At 52.6% G+C, this 15,732-nt stretch overlaps 2 protein-coding genes across 2 annotated transcripts; one reads left to right on the top strand and one right to left on the bottom strand.

The window, feature by feature from the left end:
• Positions 1-15: 15 nt before the first annotated feature.
• RhiXN_11379 (interferon-induced transmembrane domain-containing protein) lies at positions 16-3,695 on the bottom strand (the record flags this gene model as incomplete). The annotated part of the gene is made up of 5 exons (XM_043331194.1): positions 16-56; positions 108-174; positions 245-308; positions 1,225-2,953; positions 3,023-3,695. 5 exons carry the CDS (start codon positions 3,693-3,695, stop codon positions 16-18), a joined length of 2,574 nt encoding a protein of 857 aa, XP_043184704.1.
• Positions 3,696-8,142: 4,447 nt separating this feature from the next.
• Positions 8,143-15,011, top strand: RhiXN_11378 (guanine exchange factor for Rac 30; the record flags this gene model as incomplete). Its single annotated transcript, XM_043331193.1, has 11 exons — positions 8,143-9,466; positions 9,535-10,096; positions 10,229-11,001; positions 11,055-11,363; positions 11,426-11,996; positions 12,062-13,498; positions 13,581-13,895; positions 13,951-14,260; positions 14,323-14,519; positions 14,579-14,925; positions 14,980-15,011. 11 exons carry the CDS (start codon positions 8,143-8,145, stop codon positions 15,009-15,011), a joined length of 6,177 nt encoding a protein of 2,058 aa, XP_043184703.1.
• Between the last annotated feature and the right edge of the window lie 721 nt (positions 15,012-15,732).

Genomic DNA, 15,732 nt, shown 5'->3' with positions numbered 1-15,732 from the left:
ACCACACTTGACTTCCTAGCAGTCGTAACACATGCGCGCACACATATTGCAGTACCCTTTGTAAGCCATCAGTACCTCAGTTTGCCTTGTAGCTACTTGTTACATACCATCCAAAACATCGACCCCAGATTTGCTAGTTTTGACGTGGCGCCTGAGATCCTGATTGTGCTTGATCTGGTATGTCGAATGCGAGCACAGCAGTAGTCAGTATCCACGACCGGTTCGGAGACCAACATAGCTTTACCGTGGTGTAATTCCGAGTCATGAGACCCGACCCGTTGGCGGGCATGATTCTCCAGTGTTGCATCCTGAAATGGCGTATGTCGATAAGTGTTTGAATAACACAAAACAGAACGTCGCTCTGATGACGATGTACGCACCAGCTGTGGAATACATCGACAACAGTCAAGACTGGAGCGCATGCTTGAACATATGGCTCTGTGTACTCACCCGCTAAATAAGCAAGACGTATGTTAGTCAAATGCTATCTCGACGCAATCAAGGTAATATACACACAGCCTAACATAATGAGTGCAGGTCCTCGATCCATCAACGTGCTCCAACCAGGAATGCAGGGTATACGAACCTTCTATAATAGATATCCCCAATCCTCAATTTGTGAGCCCAAATTTGCTGCCAAGAGGAAATAAGTCTGTACCGCCTGAAATTACACATTCGCGTATCGATCAAGTTTGTTAGTACCTATTCTACCAAATTGCTGCCTAATTTGCACCTTCTGGGGGATGAGATACAAGGTTCAGTCGGCACGAGTCCCTTGACTAAAACTAATGTCGTGTACGCACATACTGGAACATTAAACGAGAATGTTCCGACCGATCAACGGGTGTCCTCTGTAGCTATTGTGAATGGTAAATACAAACATACCCACTAGAAGAGAAGGCAGACCAAAGCAGTAGCAATGAGTTTTCATGAGAGCTTGATATCTGTAGCAAACTCACTGGCTAATATTGATTGAAGACACCAAGCCTCGGAAGTAAGTACACGTTACCACTCGAGAGTGATTGTACAACGTACACCCTATAAATAAAAAGGATGTCAAAAATTTAGTGAGCATTCGTACCCGTAATAAGACATATACGCACTTGCTGCATAAACTCAAAACTGTCGATCAGAGTGCAAGTAGGAAAGAAGAAAGGACTGACTATCTTATATGGCAGATATAAACCCGTAAGCTTGTGGAATGAATGGACATGCTGCACATACCCACTGAGGTATGGAACGATAAAGTGTGTGGTCAGTGCATATCCATCCTCGACACCAGCCCCATACGCACATCCTGATATACCGAACAGCACCCAATGTGTGGTCAGTGCATATCCATCCTCGACACCAGCCCCATACGCACCAGCTAAGATACCGAACAGCACGCAATATGTGGTCAGTGCATATCCATCCTCGACACCAGCCCCATACACACCCGCTAAGATACCGAACAGCACGCAATATGTGGTCAGTGCATATCCATCCTTGACACCAGCCCCATACACACCCGCTAAGATACCGAACAGCACACAGTATGTGGTCAGTGCATATCCATCCTCGACACCAGCCCCATACACACCCGCTAAGATACCGAACAGCACACAGTATGTGGTCAGTGCATATCCATCCTCGACACCAGCCCCATACACACCAGCTAAGATACCGAACAGCACACAGTGTGCGGTTAGTGCATATCCATCCTCGACACCAGCCCCATACACACCCGCTAAGATACCGAACAGCACCCAGTGTCTGGTCAGTGCATATCCATCCTCGACACCAGCCCCATACACACCCGCTAAGATACCGAACAGCACCCAGTGTCTGGTCAGTGCATATCCATCCTCGACACCAGCCCCATACGCACATCCTGATATACCGAACAGCACCCAATGTGTGGTCAGTGCATATCCATCCTCGACACCAGCCCCATACGCACCGACTGATATACCGAACAGCACCCAGTGTCTGGTCAGTGCATATCCATCCTCGACACCAGCCCCATACGCACATCCTGATATACCGAACAGCACCCAATGTGTGGTCAGTGCATATCCATCCTCGACACCAGCCCCATACGCACATCCTGATATACCGAACAGCACCCAGTGTCTGGTCAGTGCATATCCATCCTCGACACCAGCCCCATACGCACCGACTGATATACCGAACAGCACCCAGTGTCTGGTCAGTGCATATCCATCCTCGACACCAGCCCCATACGCACATACTGATATACCGAACAGCACCCAATGTGTGGTCAGTGCATATCCATCCTCGACACCAGCCCCATACGCACATCCTGATATACCGAACAGCACCCAGTGTCTGGTCAGTGCATATCCATCCTCGACACCAGCCCCATACGCACCCACTGATATACCGAACAGCACCCAGTGTCTGGTCAGTGCATATCCATCCTCGACACCAGCCCCATACGCACCGGCTGATATACCGAACAGCACCCAATGTGTGGTCAGTGCATATCCATCCTCGACACCAGCCCCATACGCACCCCCTAAGATACCGAACAGCACGCAATATGTGGTCAGTGCATATCCATCCTCGACACCAGCCCCATACGCACATACTGATATACCGAACAGCACCCAGTGTCTGGTCAGTGCATATCCATCCTCGACACCAGCCCCATACGCACCCACTGATATACCGAACAGCACCCAGTGTCTGGTCAGTGCATATCCATCCTCGACACCAGCCCCATACGCACCGACTGATATACCGAACAGCACCCAATGTGTGGTCAGTGCATATCCATCCTCGACACCAGCCCCATACGCACCCCCTAAGATACCGAACAGCACGCAATATGTGGTCAGTGCATATCCATCCTCGACACCAGCCCCATACGCACATACTGATATACCGAACAGCACCCAGTGTCTGGTCAGTGCATATCCATCCTCGACACCAGCCCCATACGCACATCCTGATATACCGAACAGCACCCAGTGTCTGGTCAGTGCCTATCCATCCTCGACACCAGCCCCATACGCACCGACTGATATACCGAACAGCACCCAATGTGTGGTCAGTGCATATCCATCCTCGACACCAGCCCCATACGCACATCCTGATATACCGAACAGCACCCAATGTGTGGTCAGTGCATATCCATCCTCGACACCAGCCCCATACGCACCAGCTAAGATACCGAACAGCACACAGTGTCTGGTCAGTGCATATCCATCCTCGACACCAGTCCCATACGTACCGGCTGATATACCGAACAGCACCCAGTGTCTGGTCAGTGCATATCCATCCTCGACACCAGCCCCATACGCACATACTGATATACCGAACAGCACCCAATGTGTGGTCAGTGCATATCCATCCTCGACACCAGCCCCATACGCACCGACTGATATACCGAACAGCACCCAATGTGTGGTCAGTGCATATCCATCCTCGACACCAGCCCCATACGCACCAGCTAAGATACCGAACAGCACACAGTGTGTGGTCAGTGCATATCCATCCTCGACACTAGCCCCATACGCACCCCCTAAGATACCGAACGTCACGTAGTCTACCCTCAATATACATCCGTTTCCGACATCAGCATCATACTCACTGGCTAAGATACCAATTGGCACCCAGTTTCTCGTAAGCCATCGTACCCTATCCCTATTTGCCCGGTACGCACGGGCTTGGTTTGACCAGGTATCCATCGTGACATAGTTAGCGAGCACCTCTACCGAGCAGATAGTCTGCCCTAACCTTCTGAATTGGGAGATAGGTGTACCAAGGTTGTCTCAGCATGCTTTCTCCGTATAAACACCCTTCACTCACTGTCTATAACCGAGGCTCCGATTGGTTTTCCATATCATCTAAGTGATTCAGGGCCACGGTGTACGTACCTCCTAGGTTTCAACAGTTAGCGTCCCTTTCTTTCACCCTTCGCTCAGTAACAACCATGAATTCACGCACCAACTACTCATACACAGCAACACAAACCTCATTAGCTCTCACTCGAGGTGTTCAACTTCACACTTAGACACGTACTGCCTGTTCCGTTGATGAGTATAACATCGATCCTACGTATGACCATTAGCTAATCCTCAAGTCATCGTACATGGCACTCATACTTACTTCAAGTGATCATAGTTCGCTCACTCTCTACCCATTGGTGCACTACATGAGGCTCCATCTTCTTCAAAAACAGGTCGCTTACCTCCTATTGACATGGCATGCGTTCAGCTCTGGCGGCACCCGCCTCCTTTCTGCTGGACAAGTAAGCCATACAGATTTGGCTACGAGACTATTTCGTGCTCACACACAAGCAGCCCCAAAGTGGACACCACCACGTTGGGCTTCAAGTACTTACTTCCTGTACACTATCCATACCCATCAGCCTATTATTTTCAGATGAGCTGAGCAACTTACTAATGCTATCATAACGTGCAGCCCATTCACATTAGCCGACATGCTTTTTGCGAGGCGCACAGCATACTCACAGATCATCCTGTTTCTCTCTGGTCATGACTCGGTGAACGTACAGCCTAACAAACGGGCCATAAGTGCTATCGAATATATCGTCTCGTCAGCCTTGGGTACCGTAGACCTACCAACTACCATATTTGTCGTTGCGGCTTATACGTCAAGAGAGGTACGAATAAGGCGCCAGTAGACGCGATATATACCTTCTATAAAAGTCCGTATATTAGTCCTTTGTCTCATCTGCGCTCTTACACGCTTACCATCTGTAAACGATGTGCGAAATGACGTCACACTCATATGGACCCAGGAGACTACTGACTTTCTGTTGAGTTTGAAACTCAGGTTAGTAACAACACTACGGTCGCGCACTCGAACGCACTATCTATATATATTGATATGCGGTCCCAGCCTAAGGTCATAACTTCCAATGCCGTTGTTATCTGTACATACCCACTGCTCAAGCTTTATCGTACCGCGCTTGGATACGTCAGTTAACATGTACTCACATCCTGTTTCCAAACAGGGCTTAGCCTCTTTTGTATCCAAGTACAATACCCCACTCACCCTCTGTTGAAGCGTTCGCGGCAACCATCATCAGCACCAAGATCCTATCTGGCAAGTTGCACACGAACCGCCTATCCACATTTTAGCTTACTTTACTGCTAACATGAGCAGCGTGAGAGTTTGGTACGCACTTGCTGGGTGGGTTTATCGATTCGTCAATCGAACTGTAAATCCGGATCTCTATGCCGAAGTCCTACTCACTTCCTATATAGGCGTATCAAAATTTTCTTTTATCAGAACCAAAGCCTCTTGCATCGAACTCGGTCTTACATCCTTCAGAATGTGCGGGGATTACAATCAGGCTCAACAGATCGAAGTGGCTGAGACCCTTATATGACTCATACCTTTGCCTTTGATTCCTGCATATGTCAGACCCAGCCAAAGCAATGCAATAGTAGTATCATGGTATATGGTTACCAGCGTTTCTCAGTGAGTATGAAGCAGATCGTTGAGACAGCGTACCATTTCTAGTTTCTTATGTATGAGTTTTATGATATTTCTTGAAGACCTCAACCGCGATCTGCGCAGGTGTTAGTTATGGGGAGCTATCGACTCACTAACGAGTGATAGAACAAAGAACGAAGACTCGAGAGGGCACGGCTATAAACCCCTGTAACGCAGAGGCTCGCACCTACCTCAAGGCAACCTCAAGGCGACCTCAAGGTAATCACAAGGCAGGTTCGGGACCGGCCCTAAGGATGGGGACCGTGGCCCTGCTAAACAAGCACAAGCCGCGTGTCTTCTGCAGGCGAACATGCCTACCAATAGATATAGCTATTCATCGCGCCGCATACTACGCACTGTACATACTCTATCTAACACCTGTCGATAGCTGTTGTGATCAATTATCCACACCGGTTAACTGACACATAGCACTACACCCCAATTACATCTGGCTCCCTAAACCGGACCGTTGATACAAAACTCAAGTCTTCCACTGGAGTTCGGGGTGTTTCTTTACACGACAACAGAACCCGCCGGCCCAGAAGTCACATCAGATGCGACTTCGATCTGGTGCATATATTATATGTTGCCCTCGCAACCGTGAGTTCGATGATGACATCACGGGGAGCACGCTATACACCTGATCGGATAACTTCTCGGATCAGAGTGGATGTAATGGTCATGCAGTCATGTCACGTTCGGGGGGGGGGGGGAGGTCAACCGCTCATTTGTTATAGCATCCAAGGATCCTAGGAGGTTGCTAAGGTGGAACTTCTAGAGTTCCTGACCATATGTTCTGACAGAACTGCCACGTAAAAATATGATATATATGTGCGGCGCGATATCGGACTGGGGTCCTGGATTATCACGACTTTTTTATATTTTCATTTCGTGATGGGAGCTTCTATTGCGGGAGGATCGGTTCGACCGTATCCAAGTCGAAGCGATCCGCAGTTTCTAGTCTAGGATGTGTAGGTCGCCTGGAGAGTATTTAGGCTCTCGATTTTCCATTTTTCACTTTTCGTTTTTCATTTGACTTGCCGGTGTATACGCTATACGGCGTGGCTGACATTGACGCTCAGGTCCAAGTTCAGGGCCAGGTGGCGTAGTGCCATAGCCACCACGTCGGCTATCCAACTTTGTCCTGGACAGACCGAACCAGCGGATCAACAAAACTCCTTCAAGGAATCAGAGTTCGAGATAGCATTATTGTGTACATAAATCTAGAAGACCATATACACCTTCTTCATCAGAGACTATACCGCTCGCTAAACATTTACTAATCAGCATAGGTTCGGGTACAATCTCGACGCGGGGTGAGAAAGGATGGTGCTGTCTGTTCCCCCCTTCCACCAGCGAAAAAGAGAGGGCTTATCAGGTGGGGTCCGCCCCACTCTGTCTCCACTCGAGTTATCGTGACGGATTGATCGCATTCATGATGTGGAGGATGTGACCAGGGTCGAAGTGCGTGGATGTTCCAGGCCTTGCGCCGTGGGTGCGGGTGAGTTTGCTCGAGCTTGAATTCAGTGAACAGGAACGATGGATGGAACAAGGTGCTCGAAGATATTGATCCTGTTCGATAGGAATGTTTCGGATGGCGGACGGCCGGGGGTTGGAATGATGGTTCAAGTGGGAAAAATCGGGTATGGGGGTGTATGCGCATAGATGAACCATCCTTGTTGGCGTGGAATGATTGCCGGAAAATTGGCTGGATATGAGAGCCAAATATATCGCGTGTTGATTACAGATCACCAAGGTGTCCAATAGACATAGGCGCTGTTTGACCGAAAAAGAGTGCATACACCTAGATAATTGATGGAGTCTCAATCTCAACTCGAATTCGAGTACCTAGACCGTTCCATATTTTCGATATACTCGTAATGCTCTCGAAACCTTCCGCCGATTAGGAGTAAAATAAGAATTCACACACCGAGTGAGAAAATCTGAGAGATCTACAAGGACACTCGTTCAACCGGTATCGACAAAACGAGAACCGGTATTAACTCTCCGCATAGGCGCTCTCCTTCGACTCGAGCACGCACCTCCATGGGCTCTTGCCCCGACAGCAATCGGGTTCGGCTCAAGCGGTCTTACCAGTGTGGGTAAAAAAATGATTGGAACCCAGATGGTATAAGAATGGATTGTCTCGTGTAAGGAGCGGTTGGATTCAATCCACTAGTTCGAGATGATAGTCAGCCATATATACGTCAATGGTCGAACGTATTGAAACCACCGCACCTTGCTCGGTTCAGTCGTCGTATTCGATCTCTTCGGCTCGATTTGGCGCCCTATCATACGATGTCGTCCCAGCCCGCCGTCAGATCCAGCGCCCAGATCACCGTTCTCGGATAACATCACGCTTGATAGTCCATAGACGCAGTTCGGTACATAGAAGAAGAAGAAAAAAGGGGAGCCAGGCAATGAAACGATGACGTCCTTTCGGTCTCTTGGTGAGATATGAACACTTGGGACTTTGAGCAGGGTTAGAGGAAACGACCACCTGTTAGAGGGAGTGCGCGTCTGGCGGAGTGTTGTTCGATTTACGACTTGACGCGAGCTGTCGAGAATACGGATCAGCCTACCGACCATAGCCCTCTTGGTGTTCATCTCACCTTTTCCCTCGTTCTCCCAGCTCCGTCTCCCCCCCCCCCTCTCTAGTATACCCTCGGAATGGCTTCCATGCCCAAGTTGAATATCCCATGGTCAAAGCCAAGATCGTCGCAAGGCACGAATGGGGTGACTGGGCCTGGGCCAGAAGCGACGCATATAACGGGGAGGAAGACGGGAAAGTTGGTCAAGCCGAGACCTGCGTCGGCCGGGAAGAGTGCGCTGTCTCGTGGTGGTGGTGGTGGTGGTGGTGGTGGTGGGTTTAGTGGGAGGCCTGGTTCAGGTGGGAAAGGCGCTACGAGACCTGGTTCAGCTGGAAAGGGAGCGTCGGGAGCAATAGGGAGTTCAAGTTCAAGACCTGCATCCAGTGCCGTACGACCTGCAAGACCTGGTTCAGGAGGGCTCAGACCGACCCGAACAGAATCGACGATCGGGATACGACATATGCGCATTGGGTCCGACTCGAGTTGCAGCGCTGCAAGATCCAACCCAGACGACAACACACATTCGAACCCCGACGATCCTTTGCGCTCACATCCAGACGGCCGCAAGCCAGAGTCAGATCCGAATCCGAAGTCAGACAACGATGATAGCTACCCTGGGGCGGGGGAAAAGACTCGAGGCCATACTTTATTAGCCTCCCAGACCGGACTCAAACCCAGACCCATCACGCTCACGCCCACGGGTGTGTACGCGCTCAGAGCCCTATCGGGGCGACCAGTAACGCCACGCGGTGGCGCATTTGAAATCCCTTTGGCAGCGGGAGGGGAGATCGAGGGAAGGGGAGAAGAACGAGCCGCGCACTCTGATGGCGGCGCTGCTCAACTCGGCACGAGCGTACAAGGAGGTTACCGAAATCGAGACGAGCCGAGTATGAATTGTCAAGACGACAGGACGGGCCCGGCGGGTGAGCGCTGGGTGGAGAGCCATAAGGAGCCTAGCCGAGGTGGTCCGACCCCCCACGCACACGCGCTATTAAGCTTTGAGAGTTTTCGTTCCGGGTTGGGGGATAGTGCTACTACGCCTGCACAAAGTTCTGTCGGTTCGTGGAATTCGACGAGACCGTCCCAAGTCGGGGCGAGTTTTTCAGCCTTGGGGGAACACCCTGAAGAGCATTTATCTACCACGCCTGAGGATCCCACGAATCGATTCGGGACCCCGCGACGGCCGAGAACGAGCACTGGTGCTGAAAATAGGTCGAGAAGGGGATTGGAGATTGATAGGTCCAGGACGAGTTCATCATTGTTAGGGACGACGGAGCCGAGTATGGCGATGGGATTTGTGAGTCGGCCTGGTGCGACGAGGAGCATGACGTTTCCGCGGGCCGCGATGTCGGACGTCGAGCTCAGGTCCGAGTGGAGTTCGAGCGAGTCGGGAAGTATCAAAGGTGAGTTTGCATTGCATTCTATTTTTGAATAGTGTGTATACATTTGATTGATTCAACTGATACAATAGGGAAGTTTTCTACGTTGCGGTCGCGCAAGAGTCCTCGACGGACGATGGAGAGCGAACGACCAGGGCGGATGACGGTGGAAAGCGAGCGGGGGAGGATGACAGAAGACAGCGATCGACCGAGCGTCGATCAAAGGCGGTTCGGGTCGTTGCTCCGTGTGCGCGTACCGTCCAACGCATCCCAATACGAGGTGGAAGCCTACTCGGACTCTGAACACACACGCAGGGGCAAGCCCAAGCGATCATCATGGCTGGCTGGACTGGGCTTCAGGTCACGGGGGCCGTCCCCAGAGCCGAGTGGGTCACGCGCACCGAGTCCGTCGTCGGTGTCGGTGCCGTCGCTCGCTCGCATCCCATCGCTATCGCCCATCAACTCGCCATTTGCGCCCACTTTCCAGGTGCTGCCAGCCACTCCGTTGGGGAAAATGAATTTCGAGGGATGCGTGGGGGAAGGAGCAGTCGGCCTAGGGGCGGAATGGAATCGGACCCTGTATGATGAACCCGTGTCACAAGTCACGGGTACGTCTGTGCGCCCGAGAGGTGATTTGACTGAACACGAACCGAGGTGAGCGCGAGTGGTTATTTCTCATTTCTCATTTTTTTCCCTTGTTCCGACTGCGACCGACGACTGGCGGCTTTTATCTGACTTTTTTCTCTTTCTCTCTTTCTTGTGTTTGTTGTGTTGGGTGTATTGTAGGATGTTGTCGAGGGGCAGCAGCTTGACCAAGGCTCCTCCGCCACGCCCGCCTCCGTCGCGTCCTGTGCCTGCCACACCCGAGTTCATCTTGCCCGACGATAGACGCCAGCGAGAGGCGACGATCCGGCCCTCGAGTCGGTCTAGACCACCCAGTGCGACCGAGTTGGGACTCAATGGGGACCATGGTCTGGTATTTTCTCCGAATTCATTTCCATTTATGCTCACTATCCCCCAAGACAAGCACTCGTTTTTGGACCAGCTGGATGTCCAGGACGACGACGAGCATGTGTACTACGGCGAAGACATCCCGCCTGGCACGGCCACCACTTCAGATGAGCCGCGGATAGCCGTAGGAGGCCACCGATCCCAGTTGTCAATGTCATCGCGTGTGCCGGTAACAGAGAATAACATTCGTTGGTCCGCTTCCGGAAGAAGTCGGTCCAATTCACTGAATAGCGCCAGTCAATGGCGTACCGTATCCGTGTATCAAGACTCGGATGAAGAAGTGTACGGTCTCCCAAGTCCAATGGTGAATGTTCCTGACCCCGATGGGATGATGTCCCATGGCGAATATGGTGGAATAGTGGGTCCAAGGCGAGACTTATATTCCGACGACGAACTGGAAAGCGTGCTGGAAGAAAACGAGACAGAGAGTGTCTCCGACGAACACGATCGCGAAGACCGCACAGCAGCCATGATTGTTGCCGACGAGGGCCGCGGACTTATCGTCGATGCCGAGGGGCGCCCCGTATCTGACCTGGATGTCCAAACCGGTGTGTATAATTCACGTTGTATATCATATTGCGTTTTTGCTTACCGTTACTAGGCACTACCCATCTGTTGCTTGGCAGCAGCCCGACTCCCGCCCTCTTGCCCGCATTCCTCGCCCAGGTCTTGCCCCAGATCAGCACATCACTGCTCTGCCTCGACATTTCCAACAACGAACTCATTGCGCTTCCCCCCGCCCTGACATCCTGCACTAATCTCGAAGAATTGAATGTCTCATCCAATCCCCTCCGCACCCTCCCTTCCTCTCTCGGCGCGCTCGTATCCCTACGCGTACTCATTGCCGACGCATGCGAGCTCCAGTCTTTGCCTTCTCAGCTCGTCAACCTAGGCGCGCTCCACTCCCTCAGTGTCCGTTGCAACCGATTGGTCATGTTACCGGTCTGGTTTTGCGCCATGCCCGGTCTCGAGGTTCTCAAGATCGAAGGGAACACGTTTGCCGGTCCCTGGAGGAGCCTCGTCGAACCCTTGCTTCCACGCGACACGTCCTATACTCCCCCTCCCCTACCAACGGCGTTTACGGTGCTGCCCGTGCCGCCAATTCACTCCCGCTATTGTCCACCACCGTCAACGGCTCGGGCAGCTTGGCGAGTCCTGTCCTTCTCAACCGACCCGCGACTTCCCAGCGCAGCTACTCACAACAACCCCAATCGAGCTCGGCCCTTGATCCCAGATGGAGCGGACACGCATTCACCACGTCCCCTCTTTCCTCTCCCTACCCGACCTCCTCCTCGGCGCCCCACTCTCCTCCCCGAAGCGCGCTTTCTCCCCCACCCGCGCATGCTTTGATGTCGCCGCCACCCGCGACGGGTCTTGCCCACCTCCAGCTCCCTGTGCATTCCCCTCCGACGACCGCTGCCAAGCTCAATATGCATCTGGGCGCCTTGGCACCTTCTCCCCGGAAAAAGAAGAAGCGCGGCGGGGGAAGTATTAGCGGAAGTGAAATCGTGACTACCGATGCTGAGAGCGAAGTCGAGGCGACGTAAGCAATTTTCTCTACCTCTTTGGTTGTACTAGCACTAATCACTTTTTTGGGATTTTTTTCAGTACATCGTGGGCATCTGGACCGCGACGCATGAAGAGCGCAGACGAGCTCAGGAAAATGGGCAATACGGACGACCAAGGCCCGCCACCGAGCGCGCCCATCCTCTCGACCGCTCCGACATTGCCCGAGCCGCAGCAGCAACAAGGGCAAGTGAAACGGTACATGTCCCTCGGCGTGCGCAGCTCGCCCAGCCGCCCGGACGCACGACAAATGTGGGCCGGCGGGTCGGCGCGCAACTCGACCATTGGGTCCGGCTCGCGCAACTCGACCGGCGGCCCGCGCAATTCGCGATACTCGGCCACGGGTATCCAGGGCCAGAAGCTCGAAGAGGACCAGGCGTCGCCGGATGTGTCGTACGAGTTTGGAGCGCTAGGCGGTGGTATGGGAGTTGGAGTTGGAGTTGGAGGGGGGTCAGAGGAGGATGGGCGGCCGTCGATTGCGCGTGCGGCTTCGGACGAGCGTGTTGGGCAGCGGTATAGCGGTACCGACGATCCGTACGCGCACGGCAAAACAAATGGCGCTGGTACCGCCGGCGCGTCGCAGGAAGACCAAAGACGTAAAGGCCGATGGGGGTTTTTCAAGAAAGTGAGCATGGGCAGGTTGAGGTCCCATTCGAACGCAGAACGGCTGGGACGCTTGCCAGCCGCTCAGGCGGGAGATATGCCTGCTATGCCGACTCGACCGCAGCAGTCGCAGTCGCAATCCCAGTCGCAGTCGCAGTCCCCATCGCAGTCTCAGCCGATCGCGGCACCTCCGGTACCGGTCCCGCCCCAAGTCAACGTCACGAGCGCGGGAAGCCCTGCGTCGAGCGTGTTGACCGCCCGCGTGCTCGCGTCCCGACGGTCCCAGGAAGCACTCCACGGGGCCCCGAGCCCGGGTCTCCTCCAGCCCGTCCCGTCGCCCAGCCTACCGCGCGCCAAACGCCGTTCGTTCCTCCCATTCGACACCCCTCCGCTACTCAACATCCCCATCCCCGCCGAGCCATTTATGCCGAGCGTCGTCGCGCTCGACGAACCCGAGAACGAGAACGAGCACGAAAACGAAGACGAGGCGCTCGCAGCGGCTGAAGAGGCCCAACGACGGGCCGACGAAGAAGCCGCGCGGCAGCACTTGGCGCTCCGGGGTATCATGAGCTATCTCCGTGACATGGCTGATCTCGAAGGCGGACTAGGGTCCGGGCTCGTCCCGTCGCCCCGCAACTCGCGGAGACCGCCGTTGACGCAGTACATGGACGGGCGAACCAAGTCGGACGGGTCGTATGCATCGAGCACGAGCACGCCTCCGATGCTCCGGAGCGCGCCGTCGACTGCCAGTCTGAGAGGCGGGCAGGATAGCGTGAATACGACGGACAGCAGCGGAAGTTATGGCCAGTTTGCCGAGGACAGGAAGTACAAGGATGATAAAGGCCGGCGGGTCGCCATTGTACGGGAGATTGTCGAGTCAGTTGTCCTGGTTGTGTCATGCGTGCCATGTGCGCACGTATGTTACATGGTGTATGTGCTGACGCTTGATGGATTGCAGAACCGAAAAGTCGTATGTCAAGGGACTCCAAGAGCTCGTCGACATTTATGTCAAGCCTGCGTCCGAGCCTGCGCCCGGACTGAACGTCGGAAAAGAAACGACGATCCCCTCGGCGGAGCGGAAGATTGTGTTTACCGGTCTGGACGCGCTTTTACAGTTCCACAAGCAGAGTTTCCTCCCTTCGTTGATCAACGCGGCCGAAATCTTGTCTACGACTGGTCCGGGTGAGGACGTCTCGACTCGCACCGCGCACGCGATCGCGAATGTGTTCGTGAGCCATGCGGCGTTTATGAAGATGTACTTTACCTATATCAAGTGAGTTTGTTTCCCTCTTTTTTTTCACTTGGGATGATACTGATGATCGCGGCAGCAACTTTGACAACGCGATCCAGCGACTTCAGTTCTGGAGCGCTCCTCCCTCTGCGCCTAATACACCCGGTACAGCTACACCTGCCTCAAACACCCCCAGCACGGTCGGCGCAGGACTGAGCATGGTCGCCGTCGGAATCGCGGGTGTGTCCCCGGAGCAAGCGCCCCATCCGGCGACGCTCAACGCGGGCCAGCGAAAGCGGATAAAACAGTTTTTGAAGCGGTGTAGGTTACATCCTCGGCACTCGCAGTTGAACCTCGAGGGGTACTTGTTATTGCCTATTCAGCGGATTCCGAGGTACAAGATGCTCGTGAGTCCCCTCCTCTGTGTTCTATTTTTAAATAGGGAGTTGCTGATGCCATTTGGGAATAGCTGGACAATCTTGTTACGTGCACGCCTCCCCATCCTGAATCGCGTGACGACCCGCTCGAGCGTGCGTTGGAGGAGATTGCGGTGTTGGCGAACAGCATGAACGAGGGTAAGCGCGAGAGCGAGTCTAGGACGAAACTCGTGCAATGGCAGACCAGGATAAAGGGCAAGTTTATCAGTCCGCTCGTCCAGCCTCATCGGTGCGTTTCCTTTTTTTTCCGTCATTCTCGGAACGATGACGGCTAACGATCTCGAACAGACGTCTCATCATGGACGGCCGATTACAACTCGTCCGACTGGTTAAAAAAGTAAACTCGCGCGCCGACGTGCCCAACCCAGATGGAACAATCGGCCAAGTCGAAGTTCCCTGCCTTTCGTCCGACGCCAACCCGAAACAACTGGTTGCGATCCTGTGCAACGACCTGTTGGTACTGTGCAAAGAACTCCCCGGGGCCGAGATGGTTGAGCTCTGGGCGGTGTTGCGAATGCAGACAATGGCGCAGCCTGCGAGCATTGTGAACGGGAACGGGTTGAGGATCGTGGATAATAAGGCGATATTGTATTTTAATACCCAGTCGACGTCCGAGGCGCTTACTTGGCAACGAGGTCAGTTCTCTTTTTATCCTTGACTTGGTTCATAATCGCTGACTTGCTTTACAGCCATCAATCTTCACATTCCGCACTCTCAATAAACGTTATTTTGTCGCTCTTTTCTTTCTTTTTTCTGTCTTATTCTCTTTATCTCTCTCTCTCTCGCTCGCTCGCAGTATAACGCTCATTTGTTCCATATATAACTATTGTTCCATTATCTTTCTCCTCTCTCTCGGTCGGTCTTATCTCGTATACTACTAGGTTTTTGGCTCTATATGGTTCTGTCTCTTTTGTCTTTGTTTTTTTTTTTGTTATTTCGTTTTCTTCATTTCAATAAGGATTTATTAGATCATTTTGAGAGTGGCACGACGATACATTAGACAGCTCGTCAAGGGGCAGTTTACCCGAGTGGGCAAATATGGATATGAAAAGGTTTGGGCATCGGCATAGCAGCGGGCGTTGGAGTGGCGCTACAATTAACTTTATCCAGAATTTCAAATATAGATATCTTTGGGCTCTTGTGCGTGTTACAAGGATCAAACTCTTCGCTGAATAATTTGCATATATGTGCTATTTGTTTGAGATTTAAGCCCACTGGATAGTTTCCTCTATTTGTGAGATATGCCTACTGATCGCGCACACGAGCAATATCGCTAGAGTACGTGATTATCACTGCGGTAACAAAGTTCCTGAATTTAGTATGCTTATGAAAAATATCTTTTCTAAGTGGTATGTAGCCTGAAAATAACAATCACAGTGCGCCTTTCTTAGCATTAATCATACCAGGAGAGGTTTGGTCCCTTAAGTGATCTTAAACTCAGT

This window comes from Rhizoctonia solani, chromosome 12 (assembly GCF_016906535.1).
Source record: "Rhizoctonia solani chromosome 12, complete sequence".
NCBI lineage: Eukaryota > Fungi > Basidiomycota > Agaricomycetes > Cantharellales > Ceratobasidiaceae > Rhizoctonia > Rhizoctonia solani.
This window is presented reverse-complemented; position numbering and strand designations above follow the sequence as displayed.